The sequence below is a fragment of the Pinus tabuliformis genome, chromosome 5_2 (genome assembly GCF_031772625.1).
Source record: "Pinus tabuliformis cultivar Carrire ecotype Pingquan chromosome 5_2, CPIR1, whole genome shotgun sequence".
NCBI lineage: Eukaryota > Viridiplantae > Streptophyta > Pinopsida > Pinales > Pinaceae > Pinus > Pinus tabuliformis.
The window spans coordinates 581,489,310-581,506,660 of NC_142306.1; the positions used below are offsets into that span (position 1 = coordinate 581,489,310).

A 17,351-nucleotide genomic window follows, 5' to 3' on the forward strand; every position below is an offset into this window, starting at 1 on the left:
ATACACCTCACAACTATCGGGTGTACTTGCCGACCAGTAGGATGATAGTGGTTCGCAGGGATGTTAGATTCGATGAGGAGAAGGCCATGCGAGTTTCCCTTGAGATGGAGCTTGAGCTACATGCAGATGAGGAGCTTTTAGCTCCTAAGGTTGAGGAGCCTCAGATTGATGTGGAGTAGCCACATGTAGAGGATCCGGGAGTGGAGACATCCACTCAGGCATAGTCTTCTAGAGAGGGAAGAAAGCGCACCAAAGAAGTTGATAGATTGTTAGATGATGCATGGGAGAATGTGGGAGCACCCACTTCTCAGCACAGGCAGAGGAGGTCACCTGAGAGGTACACTGGATACATGGCTCTTATGGGCGAATGTGTTGTGATAGAGCCATCTTCCTTTAAGGAAGTAGTGCAATAGCTGGTTTGGGTTGATGCCATGGTGGAGGAGTATGACTCCATACTTCGTAACAGTGTTTGGGATGTGGTCTCGAGACCGGAGGACAAGTCAATGGTGAGCACCCGTTGGCTTTACAAGGTAAAGCAAGCTGTAGATGGTAGCATGGAGAAGCATAAGGCTAGATGATGCAGAAGCATTCAGCTCAACATCATTATTGTATTCTAGTAGACATAGGGGATCTTGTGTTTCAAGGAAGTTGGATTCCTAAGCATTGAATTAATGTAATTATTGTGTTTTGAGTGATTTTAATGAGAATAGGAATTAATTGGATATTGTGGGGCTTTATTGTAAATGTTCTCGAATGTAGGAGAACATGAGAGATTTAGGATAGTTGAGTGATGAGAGTATTGGGAATTGATTGTAAATCCTATATTAAGAGTCAGTTCATGATTTTGTGGATTTGAGAGAATCCTTAGGGATAAGGAAGAGATTTTAGGAATTTGTTGAGGAGTTTATGGATCTAAACCAGGAATTGGTTTTAGAATCCCTTTGTATAAATGTAAGCCTAAAAGGCAAAGATAGGGGTTAGAAATAGAGAGGTTGGAGAAGTTGAATAAGAAAATAGATAGCAGATTGGAGTGTTTGTAAGCCTACGAGCAGATAATGAACAAAGGCCATTAATTAGAAGATCAGGCTAAAGAAACAAAGTCTCAATATGTAACAATTTGTTTATGTATTTATACACAGAGAATTCGATTCTGAGTGCATAGATGTGTGATTCGAGTGTTGGCTGATAAATTACGTGTATATCAGAGAATTGCATAATATATATATTCATGCAGGTGTAGTTCAGTGAATGAAAAGAGGAGAGCGAGACATAGGAGTATAATGAATCTTGGAATCCATTTGAAGGATCAAAGTGGAGCTTTGAAGGGATAGCATTTGAGGAAAGACGTAGAAATTGAGTTCGAGAGTAAATGGAGCAGTGGAAGAGCTAAAGGGTAAAAGCTTTGAAGAAACCCAAGAACCACAACGACACTGGAAAACAACGTAAATCGAAGTAAAAAGGAATAGCGGAGAACAATCGGTGAAGAGCGGTTTTGTAACAGTGAAAGCAGATTTTGGGCAGCCTCAAAACCGTAAGTGGTATTGAGCGCGGAACCCCGATCCCATTAAGCGATCAACACGTGGCAGCGAGGAGGAGAGAGGAAACCGTTTATCAGGCGATTAATCCTTGTGCACGTTGCCCGGTCAAAATATTTGTGAGCCATTAGATCTGGCGCGAGTAAATGGATGATGGAGGATCAATGATTAATTTCATTGATCGGGAGTAATATCAACCATTGGGTCGGGGGATACAATGATGGTTGAGATGTAATCACATATCACAAGGTTAGGAGGTGAAGGATGTTGCGATAGTTGATAGCGATAATCGTTGATCGGAGGTTGGTGTTTCGGAGATCAGAGTAACAAGGTGGAAGGGCTTGGTATTAGTGGACCCGATGAATATTATGGTTGCGGGTATATAAATTTTGAAGTCCGGCTTATATGGTTCGGAGCATAATTTTGGTGCATTTCCTTTGTACTCGGAAAAGTGTTGTGGTTGAGTCTTTTAAGGCTTACGCAATGTTTAAACATTCCAATAGTCACATATCGGAGTCGGAGGCACGATAGAACTATATGTGGTGTGTGCGCGGAGGAACGCAATAAGCGATTGCGATAAAGGTAACCTTGGTAACTGTGCAAAAGTCGTATAAAGGTAAAAAGTTATGTTTTGCGGGGGTTTTCCTTTGTAATTGGTTTATAAGGGATTAAAGCACCGATAGGAGGGTTTTATGTGTAAGTCCACTTATAAATGGGGGTTAAGTATATATGCGGGCTTAAAGGTTAATAAAAGATTAACGAAGGTATATGCGGGGTGATAAAGTCCCGATAGAAGTGAAGGAGTCCCGCTGGAAAGGATTTGAAAGGTTTAGACTTTGGGTTAGTCTATTTATATGTTTCCGCATGAGTTCCAAAGAAAGGGGCTTTAACCATCACCATTATTGAAGTTTTGACTTGGTAGTTCATATCCATTCCTGGGAAAACAATTTATGCATAGGTCTAAATGCATACGGTGGGCAAAGCAGGGGTAACCCTACACCATTTTGGTATCAGAGCTGAACAAAGAAATTATGTGTGAAGGTTTCTTTGAAAGAGTTTAGAACAGAGATATTTGGAAGGATGTGTATGCAAGCAAGGGAAATCAGATTCTAATCTGACAACGAAGCAACTAGAGTACAGCTGGGAGAATGGAGAAGAATAGTTAATTTCTTAGAGGCAGGTAAGGAAGAATTAAGAAGAGATTGCAGGAATATAAAGAATCTACAGCGATGTTTGAAGAATCGAGATTCATTCGAATCTAAATAATGGATGGAGACTGCTTGTGAAATCATAGAGGTATTGTTTTATTTAACTCTGATTTGAGTTTTGTTAGATAAAGAAATAGAATGAAGATTGATAGTTGCAGCTAATGAAGTATCTCAGAAAAAGAAGATCAAGCCTTAAGAAGCAGTAATGAAGGAAACTGTTAAGGATTTTTGAGTGGAAGAAAACTCAACAAAGGAGAAATTGTTGCTCATAGCTAAGCTTTTTCAAGATAAAGCCAGAAGATTGGAAGAAAGAATCAGACTTTAAATCTGATTGACAGTAGTTGAATATTGAGAATTTGTGCAGTGGAAGCATGAAGATCTGCTGAAACCGATTTGCAGGAGTGGTGAGATCCTGAAGGTAGGTGAAGGTATGCAAATTTGTCTAATGACTAGCAGATATTGAATAAGTGAAATTTTAGAGCAAGATTACAGTAGTTAAACTATAAGAGGGATGTTTGTCAGTTTTTGAAGTAGCAGAATTTGAAGATACAACTGAAAGCTAGTGGAAGGAACAGTCCATTCAAAAGTGCAGGTGAATGGGAGGACAAGATCAAACAGAGATCTTAAAGGTGAGATGATATGGTTTTATTTTAATTGGATTTGAATATTGGAAAGTTGTCGTATTTGCATTCAGATGCAAAAGTATTGTTGTAACTCCCAAAGGCAATTCCACAGAGGATGTGGTAGAATTGCTAAGAGATTAAGGAAGCTGGTAAGAGTTTCTAAGTGAAAGCACAATGTGGCAGAACCTTGAGGAATTCCAACAGAGATTGGATAAAGAGGACAATTTTGTTCTTGAGAAGGTGCAGATGAGTTGAAGCCTAGAAGGAGCAAAGAGAATTGCTCAAAGGAGGTTCCAGAGATAGAGAACCAATTGCTTGCCAAAAGACTGAGTGAGGAGAGCTTGGTGAGGTAAGTGGCAACAGGGAGGACTTGCTATTGTAGAGGCTTTAGTGCAGCTCATAGTGAAGTGAGTGAGGAACTCATAGAGATGGAGAGGATGATGACTAGTGATAGTTATAGCAAAAGTTCTAAAAGAAACCACAACCAAGGACAGAAGGAAGGAGATGCCAAGGAAAATGGCATACAGAGACAGTTAAGTAAAGAAGCATGTGAGAGGGATAAGGCTGAGATAGCAGTTCAGCTTGAAGTATTAATGGAAATGTTGCAGAGAAATGAGATGGACCAGAAATATGGTTATGTCATGAGAAAGAAAGTGAAATGGCAAAGGCTACAAGAGAAGAGGGAAAAACAGGTGAATATGTAGATAATAAAGGAGCTAAGGGAATTTGAACAAATTATAGAGCTAGAAAGAGTTGAGCTACAGCAAAAGGAGAATGTTGAAGAAGATGTTGAAGTTTCAATATGTGAACCAGAACGTGGACCATTACTTTTTGAAAGTGATGAAGAGCCAGAGGATTTGGATCATATGAATGATTCAAAGCAGCCAGAAGACTTGATGACTAAAGCATCAAATGAGACCGAAAGGTCTTGTATTTTTAAAGTTAATCATTTGTTTATGATTGCAGGTTTGGAAGAAGATAGGCAGTCTTTTAAAGCTGTCAAAAACATGAAATAATACCTTCCAGAAGATGAAAGTTTTGAAGCAAAGTATGACAAGGAGGATGGAAAAGAATCAGTTCACTACAGTGGACAAGTGTTGAAAGACATCATTGAAACAGATGATGAGAAGGAGAGACTAGCTGATAGTCTCAAGAGTTCTTTGAGTTTGAATCAACATACTGATATGCTGACAGAAGAAGAGAGATTAGAGAAACATACTGAAGTGTTGCCAAAGGAAGAAGAGGTACAGAGACCTTATATTTTTTATTATAGTGATTGTCTTATAATTGAAGATTTTGTTTGCAGAAACTGGAACATATTTGGCTCAGGTGGACATCCAAATGAAAGAAGAAGAGGAAGGACATCTACTGAAGGATGTTAAGAAAGATTTAGCAGAGGAAGAAGGACCATGTGATGATGGATCAATAACAAATGAAGAAATGGAAGATTGTGTAAAATTTCCAAAGTTTACTCCAAGTAAAATCATTGAGTTATATAGAGAATTAGACATTCAAAGGAGGAAATTAGAAGAGAAGAGGATAAATGTTCAAGATAAATTGTTGAAGAAGGATGACAAAGAAGTTGTCATAAATAATAATCAAGAAGAAGTTGACAGGTGCAGAAAACAGAAGTAGGAAATTTTTTTGAAAGACAATATAGCAACAGCTGAAAAGGTGCAAGATAATAGTAAAGAAGAGGGTAAGGATGTAAGGGCGGAAGCAAGAATGAGAATTCAGCAATCAAGAGATGAAAATAGTCAGCAAACAGAGGATATACTAGATAGAGAGATTGAACTGATAAGAAGGTTAATGATGAAAGAGTCTTAGAAGAAGATAACAACAAGAAAGGAGAGGAGTGACAACAAGAGGAAGACAATAGCAGACTATAAGAGCAGGGCAAGTGGAGCATTGTATCACAAGGTATGCAGACTTGGAGAACAGCAGTAGACAACAACGGCAATAGAACAATTGATAAGCAAAGACAGATTACAAAATAAAGTCTGGGATCTAGGAGGAAACAATTATCCAGACTTACAACTAGGTGGTCATAAATTTTCTTACTTGGGGAGTTTGATGCAGGAGCATTTAGCGCAACATCATTATTGTATTCTAGTAGACATAGGGGGTCTTGTGCTTCAAGGAAGTTGGATTCCTAAGCATTGAATTAATGTAATTATTTAGTGTTTTGAGTGATTTTAATGAGAATAGGAATTAATTGGATATTGTGAGGCTTTATTGTAAATGTTCTCGAATGTAGTAGAACATGAGAGATTTAGGATAGTTGAGTGATGAGAGGATTGAGAATTGATTGTAAATCATAGATTAGGATTCAGTTCATGATTTTGTGGATTTGAGAGAATCCTTAGGGATGAGGAAGAGATTTTAGGAATTTGTTGAGGAGTTTATGGATCTAAACCAGGAATTGGTTTTAGAATCCCTTTGTATAAACGTAAGCCGAAAAGGCAAAGACAGGGGTTAGAAATAGAGAGGTTGGAGAAGTTGAATAGGAAAATAGGTATCAGATTCGAGTGTTTGTAAGCCTACGGGCAGATAATGAGCAAAGACCATTAACTAGAAGATCAGGCCAGAGAAACAGAGTCTCAATATGTAATAATTTGTTTATGTATTTATACACAATGAATTCTATTCTGAGTGCGTAGATGTGTGATTCGAGTGTTGACTGATAAATTATGTGTATATCAGAGAATTGCATAATATATATATTCATGCAGGTGTAGTTTAGTGAATGCAAAGAGGAGAGCGAGACATAGGAGTATAATGGATCTTTGAATCAATTTGAAGGATCAAAGTGGAGCTTTGAAGGGACAGCATTTGAGGAAAGATGCAGAAATCGAGTTCGGTAGTAAATGGAGCAGTGGAAGAGCAAAAGGGTAAAAGCTTTGAAGAAACCCGAGAACCATAGCAACACTGGAAAACAACATAAATCTAAGTAAAAAGGAATAGTGGAGAACAATCGGCGAAGGGCAATTTTGTAACAGTGAAAGCAGATTTCGGGCAGCCTCAAAACGTAAGTGGTATTGAGCGCGGAACCCCGATCCCATTAAGCGATCGACACATGGCAGCGAGGAGGAGAGAGGAAACCGCTTATCGGGCAGTTAATCCTTGTGCACGTTGCCTAGCCGAAATCTTTGTGAGTCGTTAGATCTGGCGCGAGTAAATGGACGACAGAGGATCAACGATTAATTTTGTTGATCGGGAGTAATCTCAACCATTGGATTGGAGGATACAACAGACGGTTGAGATGTAATCGCATATCACAAGGTTAGGAGGTGAAGGATGTTGCGATGGCCAATAGCGATAATCACTGATCGGAGGTCGATGTTTCGGAGATCGGAGTAACAAGGCGGAAGGGCTTGGTATTAGTGGACCCGATGAATATTATGGTTGCAGGTATATAAATTTTGAAGTCCGGCTTATATGGTTCGGAGCAGAATTTTGGTGCATTTCCTTTGTATTCGGTAAAGTGTTGTGGGCGAGTCTTTTAAGGCTTAAGTGATGTTTAAACATTTTGATAGTCACATATCAGAGTTAGATGCGTGATAGAACTATATGTGGTGTGTGCATGGAGGAACCAGATGAGCGATTGCGATAAAGGTAACCTCGATAACTGTGCAAAAGCCATATAAAGATAAAAAATTATGTTTTGTGGGGGTTTTCCTTTGTAAATGGTTTATAAGCGATTAAAGCGACGATAGGAGGGTTTTATGTGTAAGTCCACTTATAAATGGGGGTTAAGTATATATGTGGGCTTAAAGGTTAACGAAGGTATATGCGGGGTGATAGAGTCCCGATAGAAGTGAAGGAGTCCCGATGGAAAGGATTTGAAAGGTTTAGACTTTGGGTTAGTCTATTTATATGTTTCCGCATGAGTTCCAAAGAAAGGGGCCTTAACCATCACCATTATTGAAGTTTTGACTTGGTAGGTCATATCCATTCCTGGGAAAACGATTCATGCATAGGTCTACATGCATACTGTGGGTAAAGCAGGGGTAACCCTGCGTCACTAGATTTGTGGCCCATGGCTTTTCACGGGTAGAGGGGATTGACTATGATGAGACCTTTGCTCCTGTTACAAGGTACTCGTCAATCAGATCTATATTGGCACTATCAGCACAGATGGGTTGGAAGATACATCAGATGGATTTGAAGACAACCTTACTTAATGGCATGATTGAGGAAGAGGTGTACATAGAGCAGCCTGAAGGTTTTGAGAACTTTGATCGTGAGTCGCATGTGTGTCGACTCAAGAGAGCGTTATATGGACTAAAGCAAGCACCCCGTGCTTGGTACACCGGGATAGATAGTTACTTCACCAAGTTGGGCTTCACGAAGAGTGAAGTGGATACGAACCTGTACCACATAGTGGTGGAAGGTAAATTGTTGATCATTGTAATTTATGTTGATTATCTCATACTAAAAGGTGATGATCAGTTGATCAAGTCTTGTAAGGAGGACCTTGCAAGAGAGCTTGAGATGAAGGACATGTGGCTTATGCATTCCTTTCTTGGCATGGAGGTATGACAGGGAGATGGGGAATTGTTTGTGTCTTAGGGCAAGTATGCCAATGAGATACTCAGGAGATTCCACATGGAGAGCTGCAAACCCATGGAGACTCCTCTAACAGGTAACTAGAAGAAGGAGGATGCTACTTCAAAGGAAGTAGTGGAAGCTACTGTTTATAGGTAGTTTGTGGGTTCACTCATGTACTTGGTGAAAACACGACCGGATATGTGCTATGCAATTAACCAACTTAGTCAAGCAATGGTTAGGCCTACCAAAATGTATTAGTAGGCGGCAAAGCAAGTGTTGAGATACCTCAGGGGCACTTCTTAGTATGGATTATGATACAGACGAACAAAGGAAGTGAAGCTTCAAGGCTTCACCGATGCAAATTGGGCAAGGAGTCCATCCGACAGGAAAAGCACATCAAGAGGGATCTTCAGTATTGGATCAACGACAATTTCTTGGTACAACAGGAAACAAAGATCGATTGCACTCAGTGCGGCCGAGGCAGAGTACATGGCTGTGATTCAGGAAGCATGTGAGGCCATCTAGATGAGGAAGATCTTGGTTGGTTTGTTTGGTCAGCAGATAGATCTAGCTGTGATTTACTATGATAATCAAAGTTGTATCAAACTCTCTGAAAATCCAGTTTTTCATGATCAATCCAAGCATATTGATATCTGATATCATCATCTGAGAGATTGTGTATTGAGGCAGATTATGTTGTTATAGTACATTCCCACGAAGGAGCAAAATGCTGACATTTTGACAAAGGAATTGTCAAGATGTAAATTCGAGTTTCACAAAGACAGAATTGGGGTAGCTGATAATCCCTTTCTTGTTGAGAGGGAGTGTTGAGAAATGGAAACAAGAAATTCCAATTTAATTTGTCCTTGAATTAAACTGAGAATTAAAATCGAATTCTATTCTCATAGAAACTTGTAAATAGTTAATTAAGTTTAATTAACTTAATTAGCTTAGGAATTTTGAGTTGGAAGTCTTTATGTAGTCATGTATATGCTCTCCCTAAGTTTTAGGGGTCCAGTATGAGTTTAAATTGAGTTGGAAATTAGATCACTCAATTTACTGAGTTAAATTCAGTGAAATTAATTCCAAATTGTTTTTGGAACTAATAGAAGACTAATAGTTAGTTGGTGCATTAATGCATCCACTAGTGCTACTCCAGTTAACTGAAGATTCCCTCATGAGAAACTCATGCATGTTAGTTCAGAGAAAGACCCAGTTGAGACTAGAGTGCAGGGACAGTGTACTATCAGTGGTATTATTTACTGGAGTGTAAATATCATGCATGCATCAAAGATTGATCCTATGTTTGGATTGTGCATTTTTGGAAGCATGAATTCCCTTTAAATATGGACTATTCATCCTAGGAATTACGCAAGAGATTAGGGGCTTGGAGAGCTGCTAAATAGGCTAAGGATTTAGCTTGAGCTAGCTTGTGAGCTGAGAGAGTTGAGCATACTTGTGTGGAATTTTTTTAGTGAGAACAAGCTTTGTATCTTCACTCATATTTTTGATATATGCAATACAGATAGCAGGGTTTTGAGTAGTGGCTTTCCCCAGATACATCTTGTGTTATGTGCCATTGATTTATCTTCTTCTTGTTCTTATTGTTTTCATCGATCTATTGGCTTCCGCTGGTTGAAAGTAGAAGTAGATTCTTGTCCTGTGCTTTAGTACATTGCATGAGCATGTGAATCTACAAGAAATTTCTACAGAAACAATAAAAAAGCTACATAGAATACTAAAGGTTATTATAGGTGATATAGATTCAATTTTCACTGGAAATTTTTGCACTGAATTATTTTCCTATTTGGGTACTCAGTTGGCTCACAACTCATCTTACCATCCTCAATCTGATGGGAAAAATGAGACTATGAATAAATATTTATAAGGATATCTATGTTGATTTGCATTTGATAAATAGCCACAATGGGTGAAATGGTTTCCCTCTGAAAAATGGTGGTATAATAGATCCTTCCATACTTCATAAAAACATCACCATTTATGGCACTTTATGGATATCATCCTCCATCCATCACAACACTCTTGAAAGGGACTATACAAGCTCAAGCAGTAGAGGACCACATACAACACCAACAGGAGGTTCTCAAACTATTGAGGGACAACTTGGTTATGGCACAAAATAGGGTGAAACAATAAGCAAATCAGCATTGTAGTGAAAGGGAAATTGAAGTGGGGATTGGGTATTTGTGAGATTACAACCTATCAATGGAACAAGTAATATGGGAAGATGCGTTGTTCATGCAAAAACACCCACAAATAGTCAAGTGTTGAGGAAAACACTTCTTTGGAGAGGAGGGACATGTTAAGCCCTATATAAGCCCCATGTTAACTCAAAAGCCCCTTATTAAGCCTTTGATATTAAGTAATTACATTTCTATTTTTATATTGTTATGTAAGCTAGAACCTTTCATGATACGATTTGTATCTTATATATATACACACACCAACGACACCTAGTCTTAACATCATCAAATATTGTCTTGTACATTGTATTCATTGTAAAAGGAGGTTTCTCGATTGAAAATGACTGTAGTTATTGATTTCTTAACGCATCCCACCTGGCTAATCTTGATAACTCATCTCTACTCTACATGGTCACATTTTTTAATCCCATGGGAACCACTATCTAAAACCTATGAACAATGCGTTGTAGTGTTCAAAGTCAGCTGAACTTTGTATAGTGCTCATATCTATGCTCTCGCCCCAGTCCTTGGTCAAGGGATTAATTTGACATCCTATGAACCATGATCATGTAATTCCTTGGCGACCAAGTGTCTTTCATCACACGGGGCTAACAATTTATAGTTGCGATTAAACAATGCAGATCCATAGCCACAGTGAATTGCGAGAGTCTTCCCCCTATGATGTCAACAAGAAGAGGGGGCAGGGAAGTGGCCGCACTCGTAGTTCTAGGTGGAGGTTCCACTCTTTCAATCGCACGACATCGATTCTATAGTAGAATCTCATGGCTCCTATGAATTGCAGGGGGGGTCCCCTTGTGACATCAACGAAAGAGGGTGGTAGTCCATAATGAATATGCATCATTGATCAAAATCAATAGCTCTTGACCATCCTAAAATCTGGAAGTCTTGTTCCAATGGAACCTCATCCCTCCTTGAGGTCTTTGCCTCTCCTAGCTATGTTATGGTATTTAGCTTACGCCCTGTGTGCAACTGGATATACAACCTCTCGATCTTCGAAGGGTCTCATCATCTTTGAATCTCACATCCCTCAATAGATCCCTTCAATCCCGATGGTTATTGTTCGTTTAATTGACATAAGTTTATCATCGATGCATGACTCAATGCAAAGGCAAAAATTATGCTTACCACTTCTTCACGAAGAAACTTGATAGTCTTCAACTGCCATTTAGCAACCCATGATACAAAGAGTTCAGGTTGACATCAATGTGATTCTCCTACACAAAGTTTGATAAGTCTTCCATGAGTCAACTTCATAGGTCAACGCAGCTCCTCTACTTCAATCCAAAACAGGGGCACCCAAGGCATGTTAAATTCCATCCTTGAAAGATGTTTCAAAATTTTCTACAGGAACAACATATCCTATAGTCATACTTGAGACTCACACAATTATGGGAACCATACATACAGGGAATTTACACAAAACATAGATGAAGAGATCAAATACCAAAGGCAAAAAATTAGTATATCTCAAATTATTTAATTATTCAACATTGTATATTTACAGAGAAGTTGCAACCCCTATTTTCTAAGTTACAGGGTTCTCATGCTCCTATTTGGGCTTTCATTTCCCTATACAGCCCGACCTATACTTTCGAGTTGTAAGCTTTAATTCCCCCTTTTTCCTAATTCATTTCTTAATTATATACATGCTTACTTATCTAACTACAAGTAGAATATCTTCTAACATAATGAAGATGCTTTGGACACATGTCCCAAGTCCTATAATTGTATATCAACCCAATATTGACATTTGCTATTTTTACAATGGCCCATTTGGCCAAAAAAATAAGCTCACCAAAACAACCTAACAGCATAACAGCTCAGATTCTTTCTAGAATCGGGATACATGTATTTACATGAGAAACTCATTAATCAAAATGGAGGAAAGTTCGTCCCCTCTAGGAAAAATTCATGACCCTCTTGGGTCTAGAAAAAATTGGTTGACTTGGGGGTTGATGATCCTACATAATTTCTTGTGATTTTTAAGGAACAAGGATCATAACAACTTCAACCATTAAGGATAACTAAGAACACATTGCTAACCTATAGTTTAATTTTTCATGAATAACCATTTATTAGTGAAAAATTGTGTTCTCTTGTCTTCAGATGTTCCACGAAGACTTAGAACGCTTCATCTTCCTCATAAAATTCAAGGATTCAATCAAAGCAAGAACCATGGTTTGGAGGAAAGGAACCTTAAGCTCAACTTTCACATAAAATAATTGCATACAACCAAGTAAGTCACAATTACAACATCTTAAGATTACATGACACATGGCCATGACATCATATACCCAACCTCATGTCCATAAGCCAATCCTATTAGCAGGAATACACAATTTGACCCCAATATGTAGAGACCACAATCTTCAACATACTAATCATTATGAGCACTAATTAAGTTTCATAACTAAAGATATACGATAGTTTAACATAGGTACCATATTCCAAATTCAATACAACAAAAGGCACATATTTCCATTTTTAATTTACTATCATTCAATGAAAAAATCAACAATAATCATATGGACAAGAGAAAACACTCATGAAAATAATAAAATATTTCAATGCCCCTTTTAACTAAAATACTTCAATATCAATTTTATACATAAAAAAAACTTCTTACCATTTAAACATTTTAATGGTACTTTTTCAATAAAAGGAACATATGTAATTCTTTCAATGGTCAATATAGAGTTGACATATGACATTTAAAAATGTATTAATGTAAAAAATATATTTGAATATGAACCTTTTATAAAATATTTGAATATAATTTTTTATATACAAAAAAATAATTAAAATAAAAAATATTATAATTAAAATATTTCAATGTTTTATTTAGGTGATAGAGATGGCATAGGTGTAATGCCTTCATGTTTTGTTGAACAAATAATATATATATATATATATAGCCAATTTACATCCATCTTAATTTTAAAACTATCATGTTTAAGTGATGAAATTTTTAAGAGTATATCATTTTTTAAAATACATAATTTAAATAAAAATTATATTTAAAAATAAATAAATCCAAAATTAATATAACTTACATTAATATTACAAAAACCTAAATTAAATTAAAATACACTTTGATAACCCTAATGAGTATATAAAACAACTTTAGCTATAAAACTTCAAAACAACACATTTCTAAGTTCCATTTTCTCTAACTAACAATAAAATATTTTCATATAACCAAGTTTTGTTCTGTTGGTGTGTTTCTTTAAGCACTGTGTACCATATCTTTACCATATGTTTGATTTTGACACTTCATTTGTAACTCTTTGCAAATCATTCTTACTTGTTCTATTTGGAAAGTTATTTTTAGTTAGAATAAGGTCATTAAAAAAAAAAAAAACTAACTATAGGAATATTTAAATATTTTTTTATAATGGGAATAGACTAATCACCATCTTTTTATAATGGAAATGGATTAAGCATCATCAGAAACCCATGAAACACCCCAAAACATAAAGTTTAACGCGTATAACCTAGATTTCCCAAAAATTCAATCAAAATCTTACCCAAATTTATTATCCTCAAAAAAATTATAAGCTTAAACAAATTTCACTTTAATGAATGTGTACTCTATCTCTACAATTCGTTTGATTTTGACACTATAACTGTAGCTCTTTGCAAATCGTTCTTACTTGTTTCATGCAAAAAGAAAACAAATTTCACTTTACCTGACTTCCAGATTGTATAAATAATATAATTTTCGTATGGCCGATTTCTGCTCCATTGGCGTGTTCTTTTTCTCAACGAGGCTAAGACCTTAAATTAATGTGTACTGTGTACAATTCCTTTGATTTTGGCACTATATTTTAGATGCTTAGCCGAGGCATCGACCTTATACTTGCATTTTTTGTTTTGTTTATATTAAAAAAATTTAACTTGTCAGGTAACATTGCAAGGTGAAATTTATCTTGCCTGGCCTTACAGATAGAGAGATATATATGTGCATCCATCTAAAGTGAAAATGACTGGTCCATCACAAGCATTTTAAACAACCAACATCAAATTTGAATTCAACAGAATGTTGATTCAGCTCAATCATAAAAGTTAAAAACACACTTGCAGTTAAAATGCAGCATAACTGTATCCAATACCCACCAGGGAATACAGGGAGGATACTACAGTGCCAGCCCTTGATAGACATTCAATGCTTTCTTCTTTTGAAGTGAAGAAAACCTATCCAAATACTTCAGATCCTATAACCTCAAAAACAAAGCCTAACCTTCACCTTCACTGCCTGGGGACAGGATGAAGCACAGTGAACCAAGAACAGTTGCTTTAATTACATTGAAATATATTCAAGGCATATCGGTGACATGAAGCTCAAGGTATATACAATAGTGACTTTGGACACACAACATCTAAGAATTAACCTGTCAAAACATGGCACATTCTTACTCTCCTATGCTTCCAACCATCTGGTTTCCTTTGAAGATGGGCAGCAGCGTTCCACGAGATCTTCAGCAACATTTTTGCAGGTATTCAGTGAGGAACTTCAAACAACAACCTTATAGTCATCCTTCATAAGATCCCTCTCTGGTCTCAACCTAACATCCGAAATCTGGACAGTTTGGAACATCTGCAATCAGAGACATTGAAAAGCTTTTAGTTCAATGCTAATGGAGTATAATTTAGGGAGTTCATATTTGAAACATCAATAGGAGTGAGAACCATTGATGCCTTATTAGGATCTACGAGGATCACTATGAACACTAAAAAACCACGAGGACCGGGAATGCACATCAGGATAAGTAGACATAACAATAAGAGGAATGTTGCTAATTGTTTCTGGACTGAAAACTGTGTGACCAGAATTTTGAATATGTCCAGAGTTTCCCAAAACTTTGTGACCAGAATTTTGGATATGTCCAAAGTTTTGGGTCTATACTCCAAATTTTGGGTCGACACTCCACTCAGGGTCGACATTCCACTCATCCTCAAAGACCAATATTAATAGACATTCCAGACATCCTCAAAGACTAATCAAAACATATTGATAAGAAAAGAGAGCTTTGCAAAACAATAACAAGAAGAATGGTATGAAGAGAGTGGGCTGTTAGCATACAACTTACCATCAATGTAAATGGACTGCTTGCAGTGGGTAATGGCTCCTTGAATGGCACTCTGTACCTCCATCAATGTGCTCTCACTACAGTAGTAGTTAGGAAGCTTCTGCACTATGCCAGAAGATTGCTGTTTGCCCTTACCCAAATGCTTATAAACCGTCTTCAAGTTACCAGGGAGATATAAGAATGACATCTGCTTCTCACTTTTGTCTGAACCTGGACATCTATCACTTTTCACTCCATTTCTCTCTCCGGGTTTCTCCAGATCTCCAAACCTAATCTTCTCGTTACACTTTTGTGAAATCTTGACATACAGAGGCTTGATCTTATTCACATACTTTTGAACAATCTCCTTGGCTCTCTTCTTATCCCTATCCATATTTTTATACTGTTCTTCTCCATTATCAGAATCCTCTGATTTCTTCTGAAACCCAGTGCTGCCATCTTTCTTGGCACCCTTACAATTATCTCTAGTGAAAAAAGACACCAGCGGTGCTTCCACCACCTTTAATTTCAGAGTAACCAATCTATTCTGCTTGGGCACAGGAGAACCCATACAAATATCAGTACCACATTCAGCACCAGGAGACTGCAAATCCATACCAACTTTAGCTGGCTTTCTAAATCCAAACAAAGATATCTTCAACTTGGTGGCAGATTTGAGAAACTTGGGGAAGTGGGCCTTGACTCCTACAGGCACGTTACTGCAAGAATGCAGGGAGCCATGAAGATCCTTAATATCAATGTCATATTCAATAGGTGTAGGATTTAGTTGCAGTGGAAGCAGCTGGCCTTGGTAAAACAAGTTATCTGCAGGGCAAAGGGAGTGTTTTGGGTCCGGGGAACTGGGGCTAGAAATAGATAAGTTGAACTCAAATTCATCCTCGCTATGATCCTCGTCTGATCTTGAGCTCGAGTTTCGGATTAGGGTGGTGTCTTTTGTTGGGGAGAAGGGCAATGAAATATCTATATCAAAATATTGAGCATCGTCTGCATGAGGAGGAGGATACTCATGATGTTCAGTGTGAATATCATCTGAATAAGCTTCTTCTGGGCTTTGCGAATGGTATTTGCAGATACTCATACTGTAATTCTCCATTGGAGTTGAATAGAAAACTTGAAAAGCTGTGAATAGTGATAATACCCTACAAGAATGTCTTCACTTAGGGAGACCCTAAGAACTAGGAGACTCTGGGAGCATGCTGTGATGAATAATGCCCAAAGCTTGTAGCACTTACATATAAGGGCGGGAGGCAAATTGCAGACGGATCTATACTGCGGCTTATTCAAATGCACCCACACTTACGGGAGCACTTCGTGACAAGTAAGGTTATAAGTGTGGTTTGCAGAACGTTGTCAGCATGGCATTAAAAAAAAGTCCGTATGGACGTAGTCTGGCAGGCGACTTTTGTCCTTTTTCCGTATGATTTTTTAAAATCTTTTAAATTTAGTTTGAAATCAGGGCAATTGTAATTTTAAGTGAAAATATTTGGGGTCTTTTGCCTACTTTTCAAATTTGACTGGATGGATAAAAATGTTCAAATTTGAATGGATGAATAAAAATGGATGCAGCAAAAAAAACATCAAAAAATTAGAAGTAGGTATATTTAAATTGAGTTTTTAAGGGCGGAAATAGATTTAGCACCATCAAAAATTTATGAGGTACTCAAAATTTTGAAGTTTGAGATTAACAAAATTTTGACAGAATTTTCATAATTTTCAGGGTAAATTTGAAGGCTGGGTAGACTACTGCGGTTTGTTTATATTTTTTAAGATTGTGTTTAACTCGCAAAATTGTGGAAAATAGTGGAAATTCCATCAAGATTTTGATTTAAAATGTGGCAGAAATTTTGGAATATCTAGATTATAACTATTAAACTTCGGGATTTTGAGTGTTATAAAGATTCTTTATGGTGCTGAATCTATTTCCACATAAAAAAATTATTCAAACACTCCTATATAGTTGGATTTTTTTAAAAACATTGACAATTCTAACGAAAATTGATTTTCCTAACAAAATTGTAGTATTTATAAACAATGCCTATTTTTTATATATTGAGATTTTTCCAATAAATTATTTAAAAATATAATTTAAATTTAAAATAATATTTTCAAAAATAAAAAT

The 17,351-nt window shown here is 37.1% G+C and overlaps 1 protein-coding gene across 1 annotated transcript; it reads right to left on the minus strand.

Annotated features, from left to right (window-relative positions):
• Positions 1-14,161: 14,161 nt before the first annotated feature.
• LOC149160316 (putative membrane-associated kinase regulator 2) lies at positions 14,162-16,516 on the minus strand. Its single transcript, XM_089433732.1, has 2 exons — positions 15,233-16,516; positions 14,162-14,739 (listed from the first exon to the last, which is right to left on the minus strand). The coding sequence occupies exons 1-2, from the start codon at positions 16,323-16,325 to the stop codon at positions 14,708-14,710; spliced, it is 1,125 nt and encodes a 374-aa protein (XP_089289858.1). The 5' UTR covers positions 16,326-16,516; the 3' UTR covers positions 14,162-14,707.
• Between the last annotated feature and the right edge of the window lie 835 nt (positions 16,517-17,351).